Genomic DNA, 27,787 nt, shown 5'->3' on the forward strand with positions numbered 1-27,787 from the left:
CAAAAGCACGGAAGTCACTCGCTATACCTTGTTCACTAACAGACACCAGCCTAATTTTACCTTGCTTTCTGAGTTTTTTGCTTGTGTGGATGAGGCATAAAGAACGAAGCAGTTATTACTACAGAAGACAATGTCCTTCTCGACTCTGTGGGAGCTTTCTCGGGAATCCTGAAAAGCAAAGAGAAATGTGTAAGGATCTCAACAAATCAAAATTTCGTAAAAACAAGGTCTATGCATTGTTGGTTTTTATGCTACGTTAAAAGTGAAAACAGCTCTCTGTCCTAAAAGTAAAAAAAAAAAAACCACACGCCAATACCTGGCATCTAAAAATTTAGCCAAAGAGAAAATAAATTTACGAAAATAAACTCGATGATCCATATTCACTCTTTTTAGAAATACGCTGTTCTCATAGTATCCAACTGGAGAGTCCACGGTAGCTATTTGGTTTTAACCTAAAGCATGTCCGGCACATGCTGAGGCTACTTCCCAGAATGTGGGTCCCATGAAGCCCCCCACAGGTGGACTCTTGCAGACACAGGAGCGAAAAAGCAGCATGTGGGACCCTTTCGGTGGAGGCGGGTGGTGGGATCAGAAGGAAAGCTGAAGTACCTTGTTCACGAAGGCCAGATCTCTGAAAGATTTCCTCACGCCGCCTCCAAGAATAACCACTTTACAGTGACAGCACCACTGTGGTCTGAGGGCCGCGCCTTCTGCGATACCGGAATCCTTATATCCAGAAAGACCTAAATGCAGAAGTCTTTCATTGGTGATCGCAGGTGACCAATAACACAATGTGGTACAAGGTGTAAAACTGCACGGTACCAACCCACAACGCGGCTCACTTAACTTCCCTTCTATCATCTTTTTCGAGCGGTTACAGGGCACGTATTACAGGAGCACACGTACTCTCAAGCAGCTGGGGAACCGCCCGAACGTGCGAGCATGAGAGAAAAGCGATGCACCGTGCTGGGTTAATATCCACCCTACGTGTGAGGTGGGGGTAAGGGAGGTGGGTACTACTTTTGCTTGAGGGTTAAGACGATGAAAAATGTTCTACGAAGGATGAAAAGGCACAGGTAGGCGGCTAAGTTTGATGTGGGAAGTCGCAGAGGGGTGAGCAGAGTCCCAGGGCCCAGATAAAGACGTGGGGATGCAGGCCGGGCACGCTCAGAGCACAGCGTTCGTGCAGGGCGTGAAGGCAGAAAGGGACAACAGGGGACGGGAGTGTGAGAGAAGCAGGTGGAGGCCGGGAGTTCAAAGACCCCACACAGACCACCCTCGGGGTTCCCAGAGGAGGCCCGCGCGGAAGCTGCCAGGTTGTGGGGGCGGGGCAGGGACGGACAAGATTCCGAGGGACCGGGGGCAAGGGGGACGGCGCAGGGGAGCTGGGCAGGTCTGAGGAGCTGGCAGGTGCCAGCACAGCCACGGGAAGAGGCCTCACGGGGGGGCGAAAGGAAGAGGGGACACGCTGCCGACGCCAGCCGTGTGCGCGACAGGGGAAGCGGCGGTCGGTGCGGCGGGCGCTCAGGGAGCTGGCGTGCCAGCACCTCCTGGGGGACGACGTGACAGGACGTCCATCCCAGAGCGCTGAGGCCAGCACGCCACAGACGACAGAACGCCCGCGGACGGTTAATTTACCCAGGACCACACACCAACACGTCACCTGGTAGTTGTTAAAAACTAAAGTGGGATTTTAACGAGAACCAGCTTAACCCGGGACTCAAGGGCGAACTTGAGGTCAATGGGACGCAGAGCAGCTCACCATCGCTCGCTGGACGGAACGGCACGCTGGGCGGCTTCAGCCGGTAAGAGCTGGCTGATCTGGGAGGGTTTGCAGATCCTGGCGGAGGCCCACGAAGAAATATATGCTGTCGACACTCCAAGCCTGGGTTTACTCTGTGGCTACTGACCAAACCCACGGATGGAACATCCGGACCATTACTGACCTCATAGCTGTTAGGAACTCGGACGTGGAGAAGGTCGGAAAAACGCAGCCACGACGCTGCTAATGTTCTGAAACAGAGGCGTGAACGCTGCGTCACCCCCACCGAGGGCAACGGCGAGCCACGGAAGCCAACTGCATCCTTCCGTGGCTGCCAGCCGCGGGACGCGTACAGCGGTAAAGTGCAAGCAAACCCAAGCACGTCTACGTAGGCTTAAGAGTCTCGGGGAAGAAGTCATTTGAATGGAGCAGCATCCCAAGAACGCTTGTCTAAAGGGAAATCCTCACACGGGGATCCCAGCTAATGTTAAGTATTTGCACGAGCACCGACCTCTTCCGGCTACCTTCCTATGTGACGGGCGGAACGGACGCCACCACCAGGAGGGAGCTAGACCCTGTCGGTTCTCACAGCTGGGCAGAAACTTCCTGGGCGTGGTCTCCGCCCGGCTCTGCGACAGCCCACGGGGATGGGCACTGTCACACCAGCACCAGGTTCTGTCGGTGGCCAGCACGGCCTATCACTGGGCTCAGTGTGGCTGCCAACATCCTCACAATTGATGAGAGAGAGAGAGAGAGAGAGAGAGAGAGATTCTCGGCAATTTAGTAGTATTCAACAGCAGCGGCTGCCAAAACCTCTGTTGTTGATAAAATGCCTTCTCACTGCTTCATCTTATATGTGTGCTCATCAAAAGGTTTCTCTCTCCAGTGCACACGCTTTAATAAAAACACGAGAACGCGAGCTTCGTTCTGCCCTGGCTCCGGCGAGCCCGCCATGGCGCTCGGAAGCAGCCTAGATGGCTACGGTGACTACTGACCCTACACCTAACTCTGAGCTTCTGTCCTCATGACCCTGCTGCACACGCCTTGTTGTCAGCCACCTGACACACCTTTAAAGACAGGGACAGTTTCCAACGTGAAAAAGTTGCTTCCTCCTCACCTCAGCAGCTGTAGGATGCAGAGTAATTGCCACAGATATAAGACCCGATCTGGGACCGTTTGGAGAGGAACCAAAAGGCGGTGTGAAAAATAAAGTGCCAGGCTCAGTCTTGATGTCATTCCTTCTAGATTCCAAACCTTAAAGGGGGGGGTGGGGAAGGAAGGAGGAAAAGGGGAGAGAGGGAAAGAAGGGAGGGAGGGAGGAAGGAAGGAAAGGTGGGTTGAGTGTTAATGCTCTTGAGAACCCAAAGGTGAACATCAGTCAACTGCCACACTGGAGGAGAAACAACGCGGCTGAGTACTCCCCTACCTTTGCCAGTACTGCTAGGAAGGATCGGGATGATGGGAGATGGCACAGGCTCCGGGGGCTCCTCTTTGACCGACGACAAATCTGGGTATCTGCTCACGTCCATCCCAACCACACTCTCAGGAGAGGACGACGGAACGAAACTGTCAGGAGTGTCCCGACCACCAGCGTGATCCTGTATCCTGAGAGGAGGACAAACACGACATGCCGACATGTGCAAACCCACCACGGCGGGGTGAAGGTGGGGGCTTCCTGCACCGACCCAGCCCCACCGGTGAGCATGACTGTAAGAGTCCTTCGGATAAAGGCAATAATGTAAGAAGGCAACGAACAGGTTCAGGGCCAAGCGAGAAATCTCCCGGAAAAAGATACAAGAAATACATTCAACTTAAATGGTAGGTTTCGTCTGACTGAAGCTCCAGAATCTACATTTCAAGACCCGCCAACAAAAGATTTAACGTTCAGGTTACAACGTGGCAGAGAAAGGACGGATACTCCTACCTCTGCCAAGTTCCAGATCCCGGAGACTGTGGGAGCAGTCTGCCGCGGGAAAGGAAAGAGCCAGGCCACACGCCCCACAGGCACACCCGCAGAGCCCGCTGTGCCGATGTGCAGAGCGGGAACATGGGGGAAGCTTGGTCACTGTGGTCATAAGCCTTTACTTTTCTTAACCGATCAAGTATGGTGAAAAGAAGAGAATGGTCAAGCCCAGGAAGCTATAGGTTAACCAGCGCAACTGAGGTCAGAGGGTAAGTGCAGCCTCAAGCTAATGCTGTAGGATACCTCCCAAATCTGGGGTCTCCCACTGGTCCCCCAGGAGAGATGCTGTCGTGCGGAGGGAGGATGTGTGCAGGAGCACTGTGAGGAAACCTGAGAGAGGCTTCCGGACGGAGTCCCTGCAAAATCCAGGAGTGGAGCAGATCCCTCACCCCAGGGCAGCAAACATACACACCTATGAGGCTGCCTCCCACAACTGCTCCCTGGAAATCTGGCAATTTGTAGCAGTAAGATGCAGAAGAAAACAAGGAGACCAGGATTCTAAATCGGGAAGACTTACTACTCCTCATTGGTCCACAGTTTTAGCACTAATAAAGCAGGGACTTAGTCTGAATGCTGTCTCAACAAACAGAGGGTGGTTACCACATTTCAGAAGGAAGGGAGAATCCTTGACAAAGTACATAAGAGCCTTTTTGGATTTAACTTGTTGGGGTAACTACTAAGGGAAGCGGATTCTCCCCAGACAGAATCTCGGGTCCAAAGAAGTGAGACAAAGAAGTTACAAAACTCTGGACAAAACGGTTCTTAAATTCTCTTCCACAAAAGCTGTCTCTGGTATCTGTGACTGCTGCTCTTTTGTTTTGGACAGCCGCAAACATCCATGAATGACAATGATCTCTGAAACACTTTGCATGGAGACTCCCACTGCCTTAATGTCTATTTGATTATTTGCTGAACTTCCTATACCATCTAGGAATTCAACAATGCATAAACTAATTACATTTGATAGTAAGAACGTTTCATAAAGTATGTTTGAGAAAATTTCTCACCAAATTTTACCCCTTAAATGTTGTCACACACTATCCCTACAGACATGATGCCAAAGAGATATATACCTATATATATATACATATACATATATATATATATTTTTTTTTTTTTTTTTAAATGAAGTAACTAAAGAGTATGTGAGAAGACAGGAACTCTACCTTAATTCTTCCTGATTGTTATGAGGCGGTGTCGGCAGTGAGGCTGGCACATCGACGGTCTTCGGGCCCTGAGCGATAGCTCTGGCTAACAAGTCGTCTTGTGGTCTGAAGGGCAGCTGAAATGCTTTCGGTCCTAGACTTTTGGTAACTGGAAAAGCGAACACACATAAGGAAAAACATGTTCAGTTCAAACGGATACATGGGTGGAACATCAAAACTCAACTGCCATTTCACCACACACGGCCAGCAAAGGCACACTCCTCAAAGGCGCCAACGTGCAGACCAAGCGTCATACCTTCGTGGCTCATTAATACGCCGGCTCTTCCAGCAAGTTCTTCAGTTGTCGCAAAACCATTTGCCATCTTCTGACAAGCCATAGGAGGTGGTGTAGGAGGAAGAGAGGCAGGGGGTGTTGGAGGATTACTTAAATTATTCTGCTGCAGAAGACCAAAAAATTTTAAATTATATGCTACAGAGCAGATATGCCACGACCTTGCTAAAACTTAGTTCTGTGAATTTTTAGCACATGGAAGCAAGGCTACAGAAATGTTATCGAGATGGATCTTCATTCCTAAACGCACAGCAAGAAGAAAGAGTAAACGTACGAGGCCAGGAGGTTTTGTGGTGGAAGAAATACTCATGACGGTATGGACAGATTATCTATTTGCTTACTTTGCCCGCTTGAGTACTCAAGCCTTGAAATTAAGAAGCAAAGTTACATTATTCTATTCTATACATCCCTTTTTAAATTTCATTGTTATAGCCAGTGAAAGACAGCTTTAAAATTCAAGCAATAAATTGTAAAAAGTTCTCAAAAATTCCTTTATTCAATTTTCATTAAGATACGCCCCAGTTCTATTAAAAAAAACAAAAAAACAAACTTGAGAATTTGTGGTCTTAATCCTCTAATTACAACTCATAGCCTCAATATTAGCATCTTGACTGTCCAAAACCTCTATAAGAAGCAAAAGTCGTAACAATAACTCTAAAATGTCTAAATCATTAACAAATGGATCTCCCTCCAAACACTTCTCTCTGCTTTGCATTTGTCATCAATTTGTCATTTGTTGATTGATTGATCAGTCTCTCAGGGATTGCTGGAATCTACCAATAACACTATGAAAATCAAGGGCAAGGTGAAATTCCAAATCTCGCAAAGATCTGGGATTTCGTGAAGGTAATGCAGTTGTGTTGGAGAACAGCTTGCATTGGAAGAGAAGCATTTATAAGAGGACAGGCTCTGACTGAAGAGAAAGGCCAACAATGATAATAAACGGAGCGTCACAAGAGAATGACTTTAATACTAAAGTAAGAAGAGAAGCCCTCCAGAAAAATGATGATACTCTCAAATATTTCTGCAAAAAGATCATTTTACACAAGTCAGATGTGAAGTAAAGAATGTCTACTGAGGCTATAAAAATGTTGCTAAAATAATTAATACCAAAAGATAAATCTGACTTAGATATTTTAGTAGTGTAAGAATTAATGTCTACTTGTAATTAGTACCTCAATTATTAGACAAAATACATTTTTAGATTTTTTCATTTTTCAGGGAAAATTGCTAACTGCATTTTTATTCTGTTTACTATGAATTTGGATTCACCTTAAGAGTTAACAAAGGTTATAGGAAAATAGATATTTTCTCTACTGTGGAAACACATAATGGATTTCTTCACTATTTGAACTCTTACCTACGTAAAATTGCAAATGTTTATGTTAGAGACTCTTCATCCAGTGAAATTTTAACCTTTTAGCTGAACCAAAGTTGAAATGAAACTCGAAGATTAGCCGGAAAACAAGACAAGCTCTACCAATTCTGATATGGTATCCAAAGAGGAAGCAAGGTAAGACCTTGGCGAGGAAACATACCTTGTAGATCAACTGAGAATAGTAATCCGAAACCCCTTCAAGGGTAGCACTGCCAAAAGTTCCTAGAAGTCGGTTCCCACTATTAAATTGGCCACTGCCATAAGGAAGAAAGTGCGCAAAGTTCACTCCAATGATTGGTTCCATTAGAGGGAGCAGAGAGAGCTGCTATTAAAAAACACATTGAAGAGTAATGTACACGGTAAACAAAACAGAGTGCTTCTCAACTTTTCTAAGACCCGAGGCAACTTAGTCAAACAAGGCTTGAGAAAAATGAGACTTAAAAATTTCAAGTATCACAATGTTAGAATAAGTGAGAGAGACCACAGAATCTCTGAGATATATTTAAAAACGAGCTTTATTCTGATCTGCCTTAAAGGGACACTGCCAGGCAGCCGACAAAAAAAGCACATTCCTTATGTCTGCTCGGCAAGAATCGGGGCGTGAAGGGAGGCCGGGGGCCCCCAGGAGCACTCGTAGTGGCTGTCTCCCACCTTCTGTAACAACTACAAAGGTGTAAGAATAGAGTTCACTAGGGGAGCCCAGCAGCCGCGTTTCCTTGTGTTCAGAGTCACAAGTGACAGACGGTTGTTCTTGGTCCCGAGGCCGCTTCTGAACACAGTTTGGAAAGCTGGACCGTCAGCTACCAGCCCACCTATCTCCACCGTAACTTTTGGGCGCGCGTTTTTGCTTCCAACTAGGAAATCTACTAGACTCCTTGGTGACACATCTCTTATCCCTGTCACTACTTTAATTAGGAAATACGGTGATAAGGTTTCAGTTTCACAGGGCTGAACACGCATGTGATGCCTCACTTCTTCACATTTTCCCAAGAAGTGGCTACGAGCGACTCACCTGCTTCAGGTGCGTAAAGGTGTCGGTGGCAGAGGACAAGGCGCGTTTCTCCTCTTCGTCCTTCCGCCTTTTCTTCGAGCGCGGTGCGGCCTTCTCCCCCACCCTCTGAGTCCGTTTGCTTCGCGGTTTCTTGGTCTCACTTCCTCCATCCGTTTTTGGCAAGGGGTTGCTGCCACATCCAAAACCACCTTGCATCTGAGCCCCCAGGGTTTGCTGACGTGATTGGAAAGGTTAAGAGGTAAGTACAACATTCACGTGTTCGACTGAGCAGTTCACGCCAACCCGGTTCCACCCTAGGACACACCCTCCTCACAGGGGCACTAAAGGTTGAGGAAAGGCAGTGGCAGCAGATGGTCTGTTTTCTGAGATGCCATCCCCGTTTTCAAACGTTATTCTCAAGTATGGCCACTGGCGAGCCACAAAGCTTGAAGAAAAGGCGGGATGCTTAAGGGTGGCTCCTTTCCCTTGCGGAGCCAGCATCCTTCCTCGGCCGGACCCCACGGGTGCCGGCGTCGCCCGGGGCTCCCCGTCCCTGCTCTCTGGCAGCTCTGGGGCAAGGCGCGCTCTTAGCCACACGGCTGTGCTGGCCTCTGCGGAGTGGGCCGAGACTCATTTTGGGTTCCCCTTAGGGATGGGGGAAACACAAGGTCTGCAGAAACCACGGACAAGCTCCAGAGCCTGTGCACCCGGGCTGAGACGAACGGCTGGCCTCAGATCAGTAAAAACAAACAACGCTGGTCATCCAAATCAGCTCCCGATCGTTAATGCGACTGACTAGTCACTACCACATGCTTACAGCCAGTGAAAAAGGACCTGTATGATAGCAAATAAACCTTTTTTCTTCTTTTGTCTTTACTTAATGGCTAAGAAGTGAGAATAAACCAGTTCTTGAAGAGGCTTTTATATACCTAAAAATACCTTAAAAACTGTGGGGATTTTTTTAGGGGCCATTATTTCTAAACTTCATAGCTATACTTTGCTATATAGGCAACTACAGTTGCTAGACTTTTCACGCATTCTGCACGGAATCTTCGTGGGTTTGAAAATTCTAGTTTCCAGTTTTACTCCGAATGGCTTAGAGCATGCGTGGCAACGTTTTTCTGCGAAGAGCCAACCAGTAAATATTTCAGGCTCTGCGGTCCAGGTAGTGCCTGCTGTAGTGAGTCAACTTTCTGCCTGGGCACTCCAAAGCGGCCACAGAACACTCCGAAATGAACAAGCATGGCCGTGTTCCAATAAAACTTTTTAAATTCATGGAAACTGAACTTAAACTTCATATAATGGTCACCTGTTGTGAAACAGTTCTCTTCTTTAGATTTTTTTTTTTTCAACCACTTGAAAATGGAAACATCACTCTAAGCTCAAAAAAGAAAGGGTAAAAGGTCTAAGCAGACTCAGACTACCCATCCCAGGGGGAGATCGATGGTTCTCAAAGAGTAGTTCCCAGAGCAGGAAAAGGAGGGCCAGCTGGGGCTGGTTAGAGATGCAGATTCCCCAGTCCCACCACAGCCCGACCCACTGCACCGGGAACTCTGGGACTGAGGTCCAGCACCCTGTGTTCCAACAAGCTCTTTAGGGGATGCTGATATAGTCAAGGTTCAAGAACCACAGGCCTAGAATTGGGTCTCTCCATATCCATATGCGTAGGAATCAAGTGGGATCTTATTTAAAAACATATTCTGATTGGGAAGTCTGTGCTGGAGAGTAAGAAGTTGCATCCCTCACAAGGGCAATGCTACTGGTCCCCAGGGCTGCACTCTGAGTAGCAAGGACCTAAGAATTTCTTACTGGCTCTTAAGACATTAATAACATAGTTGCTTATTAAGTGTGGATTGGCCACGCACTTTAAGTGCTTTGCAGACATTATCTCTAAGCCTCACAATTACCCTTAGAAGCAGGTATTACTACATTTCAAAGAAAACTTCTAATTATAGGAGAGCACAAAAGATTAAAAATCATCCAAACGTCTGCCTGAGATAAAAAGTTAGTATTTTAATGTATCTGTGTTCAACCTTTTACCTATGGCTACACACATTGTGTTAAAAACACAATGGACACACATTCTTTTATTTTAGTGGCTTGACATGTTGTTTCCCATGACATTAAGTATTCTTATATAGCATAAATTTTAATGTCCGCAAAAAAAACCCCACAAAAATCTCATTCAGATATAGCTTTATAGATACTATTTAAGGGGCACCTGGGTGACTTAGCTGGGTGAGCATCTGACTTCAGCTCAGGTCATGAACTCGTGGTCTTGAGTTCAAGCCCCACATCGGGCTCTGTGCTGACAGTTCAGAGCCTACAGGCTGCTTTGGATTCTGTGCCTCCCTCTTTCTGTCCCTCCCCCGCTGTTCTCTCTCTCTCACAAAACTAAACATGGAAAAAATTAACAAAAAAAGAAACAATTATTTAAATTTATTTTCTTTCTCTTAAATTCTTTCTTTTTTTTTCTCTATTAGTAGAGACAGGGCATTAGCTATTCAGGTGGTTACATCTTTGCATATTTTAGCATTTTATCTTCCTTATGCCAGGTTCTTAAATATGGAATTGGCAGGTCAAAGATACGCACCTTTTACTACCAGCACAGTGTGTTTTATCTCCATTAATCCCCTGCTAACCCTACCAAGTAGGGAACAGTATTATTCCTCCTGTGTCCAGGTGACGAAACCACGGTACAGAAGGGCTGAACCCCCCTAGACCACACTCCTGCTAAGTGATGACGCGTGATCTTCATACCGGCTGAGGAGTAACCTCGTACACTCTCCAGGAAGGCTCCAGGGCTGAACAGCAACCAAGAGGGTGCTCTTCTCCCAACCCCAATTTATGTGTGAAGGAACAGACAGCACGGAGGGAAAGCGGGTCTATCCAACTACTGCCGCGACAACTTTGCCTTCCGTGTGACTACAAAGGAGATGGATTTCATCGTTTGTAAAATGGGGATAGTAAGTGTTCCTGCCACATGACTAAATGTTATCTTCTGGCAAGCGCTCAGCACAGGCTACCTACCTGGGATACGGTAAGGCATCATCAGCCCCGATAAGGCGGCACCTCTACCCCCTGCCACCCTCCCAAATGGATAGGAAACCGTGTGACACAGACCAAGCATTTATACACACAGGACTGATCTCATTCCTTTTTCTATCCTAACATCCTCTACGGTTTTTAAACATAGAATCATCAGTATTAGGACTTAGCTTCAATTCAATACACTAAGTACTTACTATGTGCTAAGTACTGAGAATCTAAAGGTGGTCAAGATACGCCCTATGCCCTCCAAGAAGTTATTTAAGTGGTAGCATAGAGACTACTGTGTGAGCACATGGCCACTGACACATATTTGAGAATGGGTGAACTGAGAAAGGTCTGGAGATGATGATTCTAGTACCCAGTTTTAAAAGAAAAGTAGACCCTGACCAGATATAAAAAAAGACAAGAGAGAAGTAGGCAGAAACAGCAGCATATGACCATACAGGGAAGCATGAAGTCAGCAAGACCTTTCGGGGACTCTGCAAGTAGCTCAGGGCTCCTAGGGGCACAGGACGCAGCAGAGAAAGTGGCTACACACTGGGCATATTTGGTTGGGGACAAACAGGACTGGAAAAATATTACCGCTCACATTTACAAAAATTACCTGAATCTATCAGGCCAACACTCAATCTCGACAAAATTGTCAGACAAGAGAAAACACAAAGCCAACACTTGCAAAAAGAATGGCTTCATTAACAACCTTAAAATTGAAAATCTAAACTAAATATACCACTTCACCCCATTCAATTAAAAAATGAAAACCGCAGGGCGCCTGGGTGGCGCAGTCGGTTAAGCGTCCGACTTCAGCCAGGTCACGATCTCGCGGTCTGTGAGTTCGAGCCCCGCGTCAGGCTCTGGGCTGATGGCTCGGAGCCTGGAGCCTGTTTCCGATTCTGTGTCTCCCTCTCTCTCTGCCCCTCCCCCGTTCATGCTGTGTCTCTCTCTGTCCCAAAAATAAATAAAAACGTTGAAAAAAAAAATTTAAAAAAAAAAAAAAAAAATGAAAACCGTAAAATCCCAACTGAGAAACATTGTAGGGAAAGCTTTATGAATACACCAGTAATGGCAACGCAGCTTCTGAAAGATAAGGAAGCAAGAGCATTCGAAGCTGACCAACTCTTAGGACCCAGAAGCCCCCATTTGGGAAAGAGCTCAAGCAAGTTCACTGAAATGCAAGGGATGGAATCCTGCAAAAGGCACATTTCACAAAGAACCTACACACACACACACACACACACACACACACACACACACACACGCAAACTCAATGTTTTGTAGCTTGAAAAGGGCAGAATTTTGATACGTGGGAAACTATAAAGATAAAATATCTCTGTGGAAGATTCCATTTGTGTGACATCAAGTATTAATACACTGCAACACAATGGATACCCAATATGAGTTACCCCTGAGGGCTCCCAAGGGTATTGACAGGGGTGCAGAGGAGCAATCTTCTGTATTTCAAAGAGGTTAACAGAAACCGCATACCTATTTGCAATAAAGACACTGACATCCACTTTTTGCTTTAGTTCGAAACTCAATGTGGCACTAATCAGACACATGTTACATATGAAGTGCATTAGTACAGGTCTTTGATAAAAAAAAAAAAAAAAAGTAAATTATTACTTAATATAGGTTATGGGCGTGAGTCAAAACTTGGGCTCCATAGAGGTAGAAACAACAAAACTGAAATTTGTCCTCTTAGAGAAGAAAGTTGCAGAACGACGTTGGAGTTAATATAGTGGTTGGCACCAATGTGTCGTGATTGTGATTTAAAACAAGAGGGGATGGGGCGCCTGGGTGGCTTGGTTGGTTAAGCGTCCGACTTCGGCTCAGGTCATGATCTCACGGTCCGTGAGTTCGAGCCCCGCGTCGGGCTCTGTGCTGACAGCTCAGAGCCTGGAGCCTGTTTCGGATTCTGTGTCTCCCTCTCTCTCTGCCCCTCCCCTGTTCATTCTCTGTCTCTCTGTGTCTCAAAAATAAATAAATGTTAAAATAAAAAAATAAAATTAAAAAAAAAAAAAAACGAGAGGGGAAAACGCAAGCTGGAATTTTCATGGAGCACACTTACCAATCCTTCGACTGGGTTCTGCCTCTCAACCACTTGGTTATCCTTCGTACACGCATCTTCTGAACAAAAGCTGCCTTCAGGTTTTTGACTCAAAAGGGAAGATGACTTTTTATTTTTCAGCAGATGCTTCAGAAGCTCGTTGCCTGAATCTCCTTTGGCAGCAGGGGCCCCAGCAGGATGGGGAGGGCTCTGCCCTGAGGAGACAGGACCAGCCCCGGCTTTCTCCTCGACCTTATTTCCGGCTCGTTCCTCCAGGTCAGGCCCGTCTTCGCTGGGGCACTGCTGGGGCTCGGCGGTCTCCAGCGTCACCTCTTCCGTGGAGGCAGGGGTTTCCACAGAGTGCTTTTCCGCCTCCGACTCCGCGAAGGCGGGTTGGTTGGGAGCTCCCTGAGCTAACTCACTCTGGGGCAGCCTGCTTTCTAACTCTGCGCACAGCTGGCCGGCGGCCGTGTTGGGAGTCGACGGGCAGACGGGTTCCACCAACTCGGGTTCTCCTTGCTGAGGAAGCTCGCCGGGTGTGTTCACGGTGGGTGTGGAGGTAGTTTCTGAGATACTCGGGGTGGGGGGAGCAGTTATATCTGAGTGGGGAGTGGATGGTGCCTTGGTGGATTCCACATCATCGTCTTTCTTCTTCTTTCTTGTTCTTTTCTTTTTCCCCTTTTCTTCTGGGATTATGTCAGAATACAACTGAATGAGCGACTGGGTCGACCCTGGGTGACTTTGTCCGTGGGCTGCGGTAGGGTCTTGGCCACACGGGAGACTGCCACTACCTACTGTGGGCGCCGCGGGTAAAGCAGGTGCAAAAGGTGGCCTCGCTGGGGACTGCTGGAAGCTGGCCCCAGAAAGACCTCCGTGTACCTGCTTAACAGAATGGAAGCCGGGGCTTCCGCCAGGAACTGACGGCGAGTCCGGAACGAACGAGGGAGGCCCTATCTGCCTTCGCTCATTGGTTTGCATGAACGTTGGGGTGGGAGGGGAATTAAGAGATCCCTGTTGGATGCTCTGCCCCATCTGCTGTTGGTGTTGCGGAGACTGCTGAAGGGGCCGTGGAGGCTGGGTAAAGTCACAAGGCAGGTCGGAGCTGTAGAACGGAAGCTGGGACCGCATGGGGCCATGCGGCGGCACCCCCACCCCCTGCTGCAGAGCCCGTTGTCTGTCCACCTCTTGCATGAGCTGGATTCGCTGTCTTTCCTGCTGTTCTCGTAAACGTTCTTTCCGCTCTCGTTCCTGGAAACTCTCACTGAAGGGGTTGTTGTCGTCAAACTCCACCCGTGGGGGCGGTCCACTCTGGGGATTTGCACTGGACACCGTCCCTGGCGCCGGCGTGCAAGTTCTTATTGGTAACTGGGCAACGGGAGGCTGGATCCTGGCAGGATTGAGGGGGAGGTGGGCAGGAGCACTGGCAGGCTGCCACGCCGGCAAACCGGGCATTCTCGCAGGGCTGGAGTGACCGGAAATCACCGCGTGCTGCTGGTGCTGCAGCTGCTGAGGCACCATGGGGAAGCTGGGCTGGCTCATGGCAGCTGGGGTGGCACCCGGAACCAGGGGCGGCTGGGGCGGGACCCCTGGCATCACGGGAGGCGGCGCCATGGCGCACTGCTGCTGCTGCTGCTGCTGCTGCTTGATCCGATAATCTTCTATCAACTCGGCATGCTCCTTCTGCTGTTTGCGGATCTGGAATGATAAAGCGAGGCTTACTCGTTTATTCCACAGGTATCAAACCAAAACACTGGCTGATGATGATGGTGGGGGTTATACATAAGGCAGCTAGATCTCACAGAGGCAAAAACCGCAAAAAATTAGACTGATCAGCACCAAGGACGGCCAATCTTTTTAACAACACGATTTTCCTAAAGTCACCTGTGAAACTTCGTTAGATAGGATAGGATGTCCCCCAAAAAATTCAAAATATGTTTCTGGAAAAACGTATTTTAAAACTCTTACCATGAGAGTCATAAACTATCTGAGCCACGCATCAAAAGGTAAGATACAAGTCTTACAAGGTACATTCATCCACAAGGTTGGAATGACCACGATTTAACTGAAGCTGTAACCATTTAAATAAGATTTCATTTCTGAAGTGCATCAAATCACACAGGTGGGAAGACACTGTGAAATGTGTGAAATAACGGCAGGTGCACCACACCCACCCTCCCCTCCAGGTTAAAAAAGACCGGGTGGGTAAAACCCTTTGAACTTAACGAATAACATATTTCTAAAAAATATCCAAAACGTTGAGGGAATACTTTGAATGGTCCCTAACAGGCTCTTGATATAACGACTGGCTTGTGTCAGTGAACTCATTCCAAGACCCCTGTGCCCCGATGTGCCAGATGCTACAGACCATTTTCAGTTAAAGATGTAACCCAGGCCCCGAGGTGCACCTTGCTCAGGAAGGGCAGGCAGTGATGCCAGGGGCTACACGTGTCCTCTGGAACCATCCAATTTTAGATGCATATTACACTAGTACACCGAGCCCAGTGGTTCTAAATGTTTTCAACTTATTGTCTTCGGTTTCCCAGACAGACCAGCACGTTCTCTGCACATAAGGGTTTTGGTGGGTCTCCAGGGCCCGTAGTGCTATCATTTTCTTCTCTCCTGACCAACAACTGGCTAGAACTGGGGAAGTACCACGGGCCTGGTGGGGCAGCAGTACATGGAACGTGCCTAGAGCATTAGCTGGAATACAGAAAGGAGGTCATCTGTGCCTTTCCCATGACATTTTAAAATACTCTTTAACACATTATCCTCAATCGCTGATCTTAACGAGATTACACTGGACTGCTGGCAACTCTACAGTAAGAGATGACGTGTTTCATTTCCCAAGTACAGTATTAGCTTCTCAACAGGATTTGGCCATGGACAGGCAAAAGCTAAGCCCTCATCATAAGGCATTTATAGGAAGACACCAGAAGGCAATGAAAGTGCTAAAAATACTTTGTAAGAAACACCTATCGTTGTAAGAATTTCACTTGCAATAAACACGGACCCACAGAGTAAATTTTGAAAGAACCCCCCTCCCGCTCTAGAACTGTCCTAAGTTTAAACAATACGGATTATGTTACAATCACCATACTGTTGGCACATTCTTGTGGTAACTGAAGCTTGGAGACGAGACATCTGGGCCCCAAATCCCTAACCCAATAATCAGCTAGGAGCCAACATGTCACCTACCTCTGTGACGACTCACCAGACTTTTCCCGTGTAAAACGGTGACAATACTAGCTTCCTCAAAAAGTTGTAGACAAGGTTAAAGAAGACAACGTATGTGAATGTGTTTACCAGAGTGTTCACTACACTGACAGCACTCTGATTTTTATTAAGTCAGTCTACTCTTTCTCCTATTAACATCTGGATTACTTTTCAATTTTATTAAAAAAAATTAAATTGATAAAAGTAAAACTGACTTTTCTGGTGTACAATTCTATGAACTTTATCGCACGCAGAGATTATTGTAGCCATCGCCACCATCAAGATACAGAAGAGTTCTGTCACCCTAGAAGATGCCCTCATGCCTCCCCTTTGTCGTCAAACTCTCCTTCCCCCACCCTTAAGCCCTGGCACCCCCTAAACTGTCGTCCATCCTGTAATTTTGTCATTTCCAGAGTGTTATGTAAATGGAATCTGGACATAATCTCCCTGGATTAGCTTCTTTCACTCAGCACAAGGCTCTTGAGATCCATCCAGGTTCTTCTATATCAAGTTTGTTCTTCTTTACTGCTGTGTAATATTCCAGTGTATGGACATACCACATTTTGTCCAGCTGTTCATCACCACAGGATACTTGAGTGTTCTCAGTTTTTAGTGACTATTAACACAGCTGCTGTTACTATTCGTATATAGGTTTTTACGTAAACCTAAGTTTTTAATTCACTTGGGTAATTACTAGCAGTGGGCTCTTAACCCATTTTGAATGCTACTGTTTTATTTTAAATAAAAATTTTAAATTTTTATTTCTTTTTAAGCATAATTGTTATTTCAGTATGAACATTTTGAGAAACATCTGGTTTACAATGGAAGGTAACAGCAAAACAGTTTCGTTTCTGAGGAATGAGTCTTTCATTTACACGAGATATACCGATGGACTTTAAGACCAAGATATCGAGAAGAAACAAGAAAAACATCCCATGAAAGAGAGCCACAAGAATGCTTCAAACTACCTGTTCTAGCTGTTTCTGAACCATGCTCTGCTGTTCCGTAACATGCTTGAGTTGTTCTGCATCCTCTTCTGGAAATTCCCGCCCTGCTTTCTTTGCAGTACGTTGTTTCGCGGAAAGGGCCTTCTTGGACTTCCTGTGCGCGCCAATTTGTTCTTCGAGATATTTCTGCTGCATCTGAAGAAGCTGTTGGGTCTCCTGAAGCCATTCTTCATACTGTTTACGTTGTGAATCATCTAAAGAAAAAATGAAAAATTCGTCTGTGTTAATTTTCCAAAGAATCCAACAATATGAAAGTTACACAGATCCATTTTGTGAGGAAATGCAGTTTCACCATGACCGTGTAATAGGTGGTATGAAAACATAATACTAAGTATTAGACCATAATATAACTATTAGATAGGAGACTTTAGAAAAATACTTATTCGAGGAAACCAAAGAATGCAGGTTTTAGGACACGTGTTAATCTCCTACTTAGAAATACTGTAACTCCAATCTTTAAAAGGCACAAGACTTTTATCTAACGAAACACTTCTTGCTACTGAAGTACGAAATTCTCTAACCCACATGCCAAACTCTCTGTCAAGTTATATATGTTTACTGCATTAACTCAACTTTACAGAATGTTAAGTATTTGTGGGTTTTTTTAAAGACATTTTTCTAAATGTTCCAAAGAAACAAAGTTAGGTATGTACTATTAAGGTCCAGAGCATGGATTAGGTATCATTTCCCATGCTAATTTTCATAAGTTTATAAGGTTTATCCTATTTCTTAACAGTGAAAAAATACCCTAAACTTCAGGGAAGGGAGCCTGACCTCTTTTAGATGGGACCGACATGAAGCCTACGTTTTATAAAGGAAATCCGTAAGTTAAAAACCACTGGTAACTTTTATGAATTTTCTAGTCTATACTTCTATAAATAAGCAACGGTATAGAATAATTATCAACCAAATAAACTCTTTTCTACTTTTATGACTGTCATAAATATATCTCCCCAAATAGTTAACTCTCTTCATTTTGTATTCCTTCTTTATTCTTTAAGGGCACTTTACGTTACTGATGCCAAATCCCAAAAACACAAAAAAAGTCATCTTATGGTACTAAGATTCAAAATATACCTTTTTGACTCACTATAAGACAAAGAAATGAATAAATACAATTCCAAGAAGGACATTAGCCAAAAAATTACATCAATGATAACAGAATATTGTCATACAATAAGAATCCAACCAAAGCCAATGGGCACAATAAAGCCAGAAAAAGCCAGTTGGTTATAGTAGTTTACTTGATTTTAATGCAAATATGTATTCAAATTATAATTATGATTAATGCAGGGGTAATTTCAAAAGGTCAGACTTTGGGTTTGTTCCTAAACCCAGAAGTTCCAGTACACGTACGAACTTGGTATCTAATCTACTAAATTTGAAGGGCATTTTTCAAGAACAGGCTTTTTCACAAGATTTCAGAAGTTCTGCTTCTGGTAGAATGAGACCTACCGCAAGGAAAGCCTTTCTGGTTTCTGGAACCAGGAGAGCAGAGGTGAGCAAAATGAAAAATAATGGTGAAAAAAAAGTTAGCTAAACAGTCTGAAGATTTCAGAAAGGTTCAGTTTGGGGAGAACTTTAAATACTATCCTGAACCACCTTGGGACCCCTGAAGATAACTAGAAAGGGTTCCACGGCATCCTGCAACCTTGACCTTCACACCATGCTGCTAACCCAACTTTTTTCTAAGCATATTCCCTTTGTTGTTCCCATGTAGTGTCCTTGTCACTTAGGGAGACAGTCATGAGAACGAGAAGTGGTTTAATTCTACAGATTGTAAAGTGCCCGATCTATATACAAAAACAACATTATTGAAGAGAATGGGGAAGATGGTTTTTCTGTATTAAAATACTTATCTCTAGCTATAATTCTTCATGCACAGAGAAAAAAAGCAACGAAAATACATGCCTTCAGGAAAAGATGCCTAATAGGGCAGTGATGTTTCATTAAAGATGAGGGCACTTAGACTTAAAATAACACACCTATACTAATTCCATTCTTTTTTTTTTTTTTTTTTTTTTTTAAGAAAACACAAAAATAGCGCAAACAAGCAATCCCCAGAGAACACATAACTTATTAGATTTATACTTACTGACAAAGCCTGGACCAAAATTTGGAGGATTAGGCCTAGAAATCTGATGTGTTATACTGCCATCCTAAAATAAGTAAAATTTACAAATAGGTTTATTCCACATTTCAGTTAAAGGGGGAAAAACTTAAAAAAAAAAAAAAAAAAAGATATAGAAAAAGAAAGAAAAAGAAATGGAAGGGGGGGAAACCCCTTTAGTTTCCTAAGACATCTCTAAAGCTTCAATCTTTATAAAAATTGGATAAATTTTGTGGGGACAACCTAATTTCTGAAAATTTAGAACTATCTCTGAACTATTTTCTAGATTTTAGTTGAAAAACAATTATGCTTAAGGGATTATTCATCAGAAATAGAATACTAGGGCACACGAAATATTTAGTACTTAGCTAGAGATCCACATAAAATTCCACTTTTTGATGAAATCTACCCAGTTTTTCCTGTAATTAAGACATAAATTCAGGTTCCAGATTTACTCAATTCCACTCTGTAACACAAAGTTATTTACAAACAAAAACCACTGTCTCTAACATGCACAAATAATAAAACAAATATACACTAGTTAAAAACATTAGTCTTATTTTCTAATCAAATGCCTTATTTCTTCCAGGGAGACTGAATAGTTATTAACCTAACGATTCCTTGGCAACAATCTGACAAATAAGATTAACTCTGAGAAAAACATTTACTCAGTTGTTACAAGTGGTGCTGGACATGAGCTGCAGACAAGGTCACAACTGTCAGTGTTACCAGCAGCCAGAAAACTTCATGAATCCGAGTCATACTGCAAAGCAGGTGGTGAAACATCTGACCGATCCGAAAACTGGGGTTCAAGAACTCGCCCAAGGTGTACCGGACATTCACAGCGGAACTGAGAGTTTTAACTCCGCTATGAAGACTATGCTTTTTCCACTGTATCACATGGTGCCTCTCTCTTCTTCAATAATGAAGAGAATGAATTATCGGCATAGTAAATCTAAAGTACAAATGTCACGGCAAAAAAGAACATTTCAAAAGACATGGACAGTAGGTAGCTTTTCCCTTTCTTTTCCCCCCTAGGCAGATACGTGAAAAACTATCAGTGACGAAAACACTTCATTTCGTGACGAACAGCTCTGCTCCTCTGGACATTGCTTGGCACTAAACATTTAAATATGACAGTTAAACCTGATTATTACGAATGTAAAGTATCTTAAAAAAACTACATTATTCCAAGGAATAAACAGAATACGACTATCTATAGCTAAGTAGAAGGATTATAATCATTATTTTCTACTTTATAGCAGTTTTACATTTTAAATGTCATGGATGAATTCCAAAACGTAGGGCGTGAAAACGGTTTTTTGGTGGAGTTCAAAGTAAACAAAAGCAAGACCCCGAACCCTACGCATTTGGTTTCCCTCCAAATGACATCCTAACTCTTAACTATATAGGTCCTTTTCAGAAACTGTCGATTTTTTAACCTCAACTGGTCTCTGCCTTAAAAAGTAACAAAACGTCTTTAGTGCTGCTGAGCCAGTAATATGTTCTGGCAGTGTTTTACGGTTTCTACTACTTTCTAAAAGTGGCCTGACTTAGAGAGTCGGGTTCGGTAAGAAACACAGGGAAACGCGGCGGCTACGGGCACTGGTCGCGAGCGGCAGTACCTGGGCCATCGCCTGCGGGAGGAGACTCTGGCCTTCGCTGGTTTGCGCCCCGGTCACCGACTGGCCCATAAAGGGGAACCTGTGGAAACGAAGTACTGAGCGTCAACATGATGAGCGTTGAGGACGAAAAGCATTTTGCTTCTTATCTGTTTTGAAAACTGCTTTTAAGCGCGTAACGATGTTTTCTTCCAGGGAGAAAGCGCAACGGCGCCAGAAACGCGTGCGAAAGCCCCACTCAATCGTCACCCTGCGGTCGTGAGGTGGGGACGCTCTCTGCTCCCACTTCGCTCACGGTGAGAGGAAGACGCGGAGATCACGTAACCTCCACCACGACCACCAAGAGGCTGCGGAAAGATGCCAGCTGCCAACCGGGCTGCTCCTGGGGTCTCGCTATCACAGGCCTCACTGTGCCTTAAAATAAAATTAATTCACGTCTTCCGGATAAAAGATGTAGCGAAGGCACTTCTGACATAAATTCTTAGAAAATTATTTCTTGTTCTGATCATTGCCCGGAGGGGGCCAATGCACACAGTAGGTGATGGCGATTCAGAGTTACAATCTTCTAGTTATAAAATAAGGCAGGAAGGAGGAGGTGGAATGTCATGCAGAGGGAATACAGTCAGTAACACTGTGACACTCTGTGCAGGGGCAGACGGTAACTAGGCTTTCCGTGGTAACCACCTCATAATATAAATACCAAATCGCTACGTTGTACACCTAAGACTCATATGATACTGTAAGTCCATAATTATTCTGCAATAAAAAAAAAGCCATAGCCTATTTTGTATTCCAAACTAAAAGATGTCTCTCAATTTTAAAGCACATCAAAATTTGTCATTGACCAAGAACAAGTCTTGTAAGGCTAAAACTGTTGGGCAAAATGTGACTTATGCTAATTAGAGCTACAAAAACTTCACAGAACATTACTGCTTTAATGAAAACACTTCCTCAAGAGTTACCAAATGCTTTAATACAGCAAGCATAATGTCCAAATTATATATCAAATATTGTACATCAGTACTGATGTACCATTGCGATTTAGAATGTACACTTTTTAAGTTTTTTACTCAGGTTTTTGATTTATCTGACACCTCCCTGCCCCCATTACAGTCCTGATCTGGAATGATCTCTGGATCCAATAATCACTCACTGTCTGTGTGCCTCAGTCAACAGCACTCTGGTTGACGGAGGCACTCTCGAAATCCTAGCTGTGTCTCTCACTGGGAGAGGGACCCGTGCTGAGAGATCACTGGTCTGATTCTGAGGCTCCTTTTTTTTTTTAAACTTGAGGTCTCTGTTTTACATTAAGAGCTAAATGAAATTTAGCATTTCCTTCCATTTTGATACAGGCAGCAAACTGCACTTTTTGGCACTACCGTGACTTTGTCACCAACCGAACTCACATTATTTTCATAATCAAAGTTGCTGTGCACACCTCATTGGTCATTTATGTTCATCATTACATACTTGAAAATTATGGTAGTTATCAGATCTGTTGCTAAATTTACTAATGCATTAAGAAGCATATAAACCATTATTTTAAATTTAAGTAACTATATTTCAAATATAATTGATTTCCTTGTAACACTACGTTTTTGGTTCTGCATAGAAAACATCAAGAAAGAATTCAAAGGCTTCACTGGAATGTCAAAAATGGTCGTAACAAAAAGTTAAAAACCTCTGTAATAGAGAAATTGTGGTAACAGATGCTGTGCAATAATGAAAATCATTAGAAACTACTATTCTCCTTTGACCTCAACAATGTGTCGTGACCATATCTAAAGTATCTCAACAATGGAAAAGAACTATACCTTTAAGGATTCCCAATTTACCTGAAACAACATGTTGATCTTAAATTCATGCAGATTTTACATTCAACTCCATAATCACCCATAATCCTTTTTATTAAAAAAGTCCTTCAGCATGGTAATTAGGCTAAATTGAGGCCCCATGCCTACTCTGTTGACAGGTTCTCAACCGCAACACACAGAAAAGTAAACCACAGTGTTCACTAAAAAAGACACACCAGCACCCTCCTCAGATATTCTGATTCAGGAAACCTGCAGGTGAGTAAATGAACCTACGCTTTAAAAAAAAAAAAAAAAAAAAAAAAAAAGGGGCGCCTGGGTGGCGCAGTCGGTTAAGCGTCCGACTTCAGCCAGGTCACGATCTCGCGGTCCGTGAGTTCGAGCCCCGCGTCAGGCTCTGGGCTGATGGCTCAGAGCCTGGAGCCTGTTTCCGATTCTGTGTCTCCCTCTCTCTCTGCCCCTCCCCCGTTCATGCTCTGTCTCTCTCTGTCCCAAAAATAAATAAACGTTGAAAAAAAAAAAAAATTAAAAAAAAAAAAAAAAAAAAAAAGAAACTACCACAGGGGCACCTGGGTGGCTCAGTCGGTTAAGCGTCCGACTTCAGCTCAGGTCACGATCTCACGGTCCGTGGGTTCGAGCCCCGCATCGGGCTCTGTGCCGACAGCTCGGAGCCTGGAGCCTGCTTCGGATTCTGTGTCTCCCTCTCTCTCTGCCCCTCCCCTCATGCGCTCTCTCTCTCTCTCTCTCTCTGTCTCTGTCTCAAAAATAAATAAACGTTAAAAAAAAAAATTAAAAAAAAAACAACTACCACATAATTCTGAGAGTAGTCCATAATCAAAACTTAAGAAAGACTGCTCAATGGTTATTTAATCCACCTTGGGGAGCATAAACACACCAATTTCAGAAATCCAGAGTCTAACAACTCTTATGGTCTTCTTTAATGCAGAACTGCCATTTTTCTGCTAGCAGTGAAAAGACTAATTCTCTAACCACTAACTTTCAACTGTCCCCTTAACATTTTTTTTCTGATTCAAATTCAGTTTGGTGACGTTTTATTTTAGAAACGAATTCACCGTTGCCTTAACCACTCAGGATCTTTTCTGAAATGTCCCACATTTTTCTCTGCATTGTTCGTTGGATGGAATACAAAACAGTCACAGACTTAAGTAAACTATCTTCTTTTCTCAACAGAACAGCTTTCTCTCTATCGTCTTGTGTATCTTCTCATCTTCATCAATTTAGGTTGAAAGACTCTGTCCCAAGCAGCTTTTAGTTAGATTAACTACAGGTACGTGAAAGAACACACACTTAAATACACCAGCTTTCCTAAGTCAACCTTCCAACCATCCTCTGATGTTTTATTACGTCTACCGTAAAACTAATGGAAATTAAATCCTTACATTTGTATAGCATTTTACACTCAATCACACCCAGCTGACCTTACAACCAATGTAAGTATCTAGTGTTCATTCCCGGGATATATAAGTTTTTTTAGGTACTATATGCTTTTTCCAAGAACTAGTAATAATTCACGTACTTCTTGAAGCACAATAGAAACGAGAAACATCTTCACCTACCTGTTCATAACCATGGGTGGCATGCCCATATTGTTTTGTGCCATTACTTTATTTATGCCTTTTAGGGCCACCATTTTGGCTTTCATTATAGGATCTGTAATTGCATCAAAATCTAAAGAAGAAATATTTCAAAGTTACTTATTTCATAGTACTTGGTTCAAGTAACACTAAGAGATAAAGTAACTATCACAAACATCATGTCATCTATAGACTCATAATCCTCATAATAATCACTATTACAGCTTTGCGTACCAGGTGAGGAATTACGAAATGCTAATAACCTTATCCTGAATTTAACCTCATCTCAGCAATCCATAACTGGATAATGCTCCAATACCTGAGTCGTGCAAAAATCAGAACAAGAAGCCTGCCACATTAAGGGAGACGACGGCAATCATCTAAAGCAATGCAACTCCTTTTCACCCAAACTTCTGCCAGGCTAATCAGAACGGCTTCCTTAGTAATGCAGCATCATGAACAAGAAACTGTGGTTACTTCCAATACTAAGAATGCCACCAAACTGGTTATCACTTTTAAAAGTAAAACATGTCTGTTTCTTGAGGGTGCAGCTTGGCAATAAGGACAGACCTACTGAAAAGAAGACCTCTTTGCATGTAAATGAAAACTGTCCCCTCCCAATAGGACACGATTGGTAAGGTCTATAGGACAGAACGTCAATCTTACTGTTTAGAACAAAGCGTTCCTTTGACACGTGTGCCTCGATTACAAATTCTTACTACTGGACGCACTCGGATGTTTTACGGGCTTTGGCTGTTTTCAAATTCATAAGGTATTGGAAATAAGTTAAAGAACTTTATGTGACCAAACTTTGCCAAGCACTTGTCGTACACCAAGGACAGTGGGAAGTCTATTTCTATCGTAATTTCTTGAAATTCATCTTTCAGTGACTCAGAATACATGGGAAGCAAGAGGATGCCTGCCACTTCTGTTAAACCATCCCGTAAGAAAGAGAAGCGAGGTCTGGAACCCAGAGCTTTGAATCTCTTGATTCCTGGGAGGAACCTAACACTCTTTAACTGCTTGCATCTTAAAGCGGAAGGAGGCACAGACACAGGACTCTCGCTGCTCTGGTCCACGTGTCATTTTAACACCAAAATCCCGGAAGCTTACCGCATGCCACCCTGACGCCCACAGCCATGACTACAAAAGCCAAGGGCATTCCTACCGATGTTAGGGAAAAACGGCTCTGCCCGCTGGCGAATCATAGCTTGCATCTGTCTTTGCTGCTGCTGCTCCTGCCTCTCTTGATCCAGAAGGTCCTGCAGAAGCAGAGGCTGTTCCTCCAGAAGGAGGGGCCTCTCTCTACTCTGCTGGGCTAACGTGGGAGGGATCATCAGCTGCTGGGGTCCAGACTGGCTCGTGAGAGGCACAGTTTGATTTGCAGGTTTTCCGGTCCCAAAACCGTGATTAACTGGTGACTGGCCCTGAATGAATCCTGGGTTTACCTGCACGCCCTGAGGAAAAGTGTGGTTTACCCTAGAGACTACTGGCATGTTAGAATTCATGGTACCATCCAACATGTGCCCGGGCGGTGTCATTAAAGGAGGCGGCAAACTTGACATGTGACCGGATGGTGAGGCTGGCAGCGTGGGTGGCGGGGACCCCAGGGGCCTGACGTCTGAGTTATCAGATTTTTCATTAGCAAGTAAACTCGAGAGAACGGGAGTTGATGCGGTTATGCCGCAAGCGTTCATCACGTCTTCCGCAGGCAGCTGCGTGGAGCCGCGGACACCTGGGGTGGAGCCAGTGGCTTCTCGGGGGGTTCTCTTCTCCAGTAGATCCGTGTCGCAGGGCTGCGGGACAGCCTTTTCTCCGTCACTGACATCTGTGTGAGCTGAAGCCTGTGAGCTGGGGGTGCCGACGTTGTCTTTACTCTCACTGCTTTTCTCACTTTCACATCTGCCTTCCCCTTTAGAATCTGGAGACAGTACTTCTGTTTTTATCTCACTGGTACCAGTGGATTTTTTCCACGGAGAAGGTTTATCAGAAGGAACCACAGTCTTGTCTTCCTGCTCCTTCATTTTTGGCTCAACAGACCCACACTGATTATCTATCTTATCATCGATGGGAACATTAAGGTCTAGTTCCTCATTAAACATGCTTTTCTTATCTCCTAGGTCAAGTTCTGGATCTGTGTACGCAATGATATCAAATTCTCCTGACCTTAAGAGGTCATCCAGGTTGGGGTCATTAGTTTCCAAATTACCTAAAGTGTCCAATTCATCTCCCTTGCCGTCCTCTGTGTCTAGATTTAAATTTTCGAGATCTTCATCATCCAAGTCTTTGACTTCCACTCCCTCGAGGTCTTTAACATCTAGTTCCTTTACAGATGGGTCATCAGTATCGAGTTTTTCTTCAAGACCATCAGAAGACTGGGTGGTTATCTGTAAATTATCAGATGCCGTTTCAGCTGGTGTAGATGTTGACAAAGAGGCCTCTGGGAATTCACCACCTAAGGGATGACTCAGGGACCTCAGGACCACAGAAGATGAATGGGCGGGATGGCTTTGGTCTTGCTGCGATGGTGGCACTTGTTCCAAATTTGGATGCAAAGGGAGCTGGGTTGGCAGGCCTTGAGAAGGTCGTCTCAAGGGCTCTGCGTGTCTAGGGCCTGGAAAGTCCGGCCGGGGAATGAAGTTTCCATGTCTTGGATGAGAAGGTGCCTCTAGAACACTGCCGGGAGGAGCAGTGAAGGGCAGCCGCGGCCTTCCATCGGGTGCCCTGTGCCTCAGTTCAATAAAAGCTTGACCCAGTATGTTATGCTGCTGAACCGGCAGACTCTGTGGTGGAAAATGCTGAGGGAGGCCAACTGGGTTATTCATTTGCGAGTTATTTAAAGGCCTCGGCATGTCTACAGACATCGATCTTCTCAGCTGTGGAGGAGCTCCAGACCCCTGTATTTGCTGAGGAGGTGCAAGGAAGCGTTCCTGACTTGACAGGGTACCATGACTACCTCCTGGAAATCCAAATCTTTAAAAAAAAAAAAAAAAAAAAAAAAAAAGAATTAGAAGAAGTAGAAGAAGTAAATTGTTATTATTAAATATCATGTTGAATTTACATTTGGGTTAAAAAGGAAAAACTCTAGATTAAAATCAAATGCAAAATTAATGATACCCAATATAACAACTTAGCAAAACAAAACTGGCACCGTTAGAAAGCACTTATAAAGTATCTATGTGCAAGTAATTCTTGCTAAGTACCCTATAACGTACACCATCTCTGAGCTCTAAAGGCATATGATCTAAGACAACATAACCTGCTACCAAGCAGATGGAATCAATTGTTTAGAAAGAAGCTTAATACTATTGCAGTGGAGTAAGAGTCTTCTCCTTTTTCTATATTTATGGAGGCTGCAAGGAGCAGGCTGACTGGGGGGATGCTTGAAGAAGGCTTACAGGCCTTCTGTCCTTGAGAAGACAAAGGCAAAGGTATGATGACTGGATAGACTGATCTATGTGCTTGAGAGGAACGACTACAGAGGCATTAAGAGATAAACAATGACAGGTATAATGTGTAAAAATTTAGTAGATGAATAAATTGTAGGACTATTTTTTTTTTAACATTTATTTTTGAAGGAGAGAGAGACAGAGCGTCAACAGGGGAGGGCAGAGAGAGAGAGAGAGAGAGAGAGAGAGGGAGAGAAAGAAAGAGGGAGGGAGGGAGACACAGAATCCGAAGCAGGCTCCAGGCTCTGAGCTGTCAGCACAGAGCCAGATGCGGGGCTCGAACTTGCAAAC

General features: G+C 44.4%; 1 protein-coding gene across 1 annotated transcript in view; it reads right to left on the reverse strand.

Annotated features, from left to right (window-relative positions):
* Window positions 1-27,787, reverse strand: part of KMT2C (lysine methyltransferase 2C) — a 285,187-nt gene that overhangs the window by 14,026 nt on the left and 243,374 nt on the right. Inside the window, 15 exon segments of the mRNA XM_045496257.1 lie at window positions 61-168; window positions 610-743; window positions 1,763-1,988; window positions 1,990-2,013; window positions 2,880-3,016; window positions 3,189-3,367; window positions 4,892-5,039; window positions 5,187-5,328; window positions 7,613-7,825; window positions 12,711-14,384; window positions 16,871-17,103; window positions 19,005-19,068; window positions 20,645-20,723; window positions 24,030-24,141; window positions 25,216-27,020. Coding sequence (XP_045352213.1) covers window positions 61-168; window positions 610-743; window positions 1,763-1,988; window positions 1,990-2,013; window positions 2,880-3,016; window positions 3,189-3,367; window positions 4,892-5,039; window positions 5,187-5,328; window positions 7,613-7,825; window positions 12,711-14,384; window positions 16,871-17,103; window positions 19,005-19,068; window positions 20,645-20,723; window positions 24,030-24,141; window positions 25,216-27,020 — 5,278 coding nt within the window.

Source organism: Leopardus geoffroyi, chromosome A2, assembly GCF_018350155.1.
Source record: "Leopardus geoffroyi isolate Oge1 chromosome A2, O.geoffroyi_Oge1_pat1.0, whole genome shotgun sequence".
Taxonomy (NCBI): Eukaryota; Metazoa; Chordata; class Mammalia; order Carnivora; family Felidae; genus Leopardus; species Leopardus geoffroyi.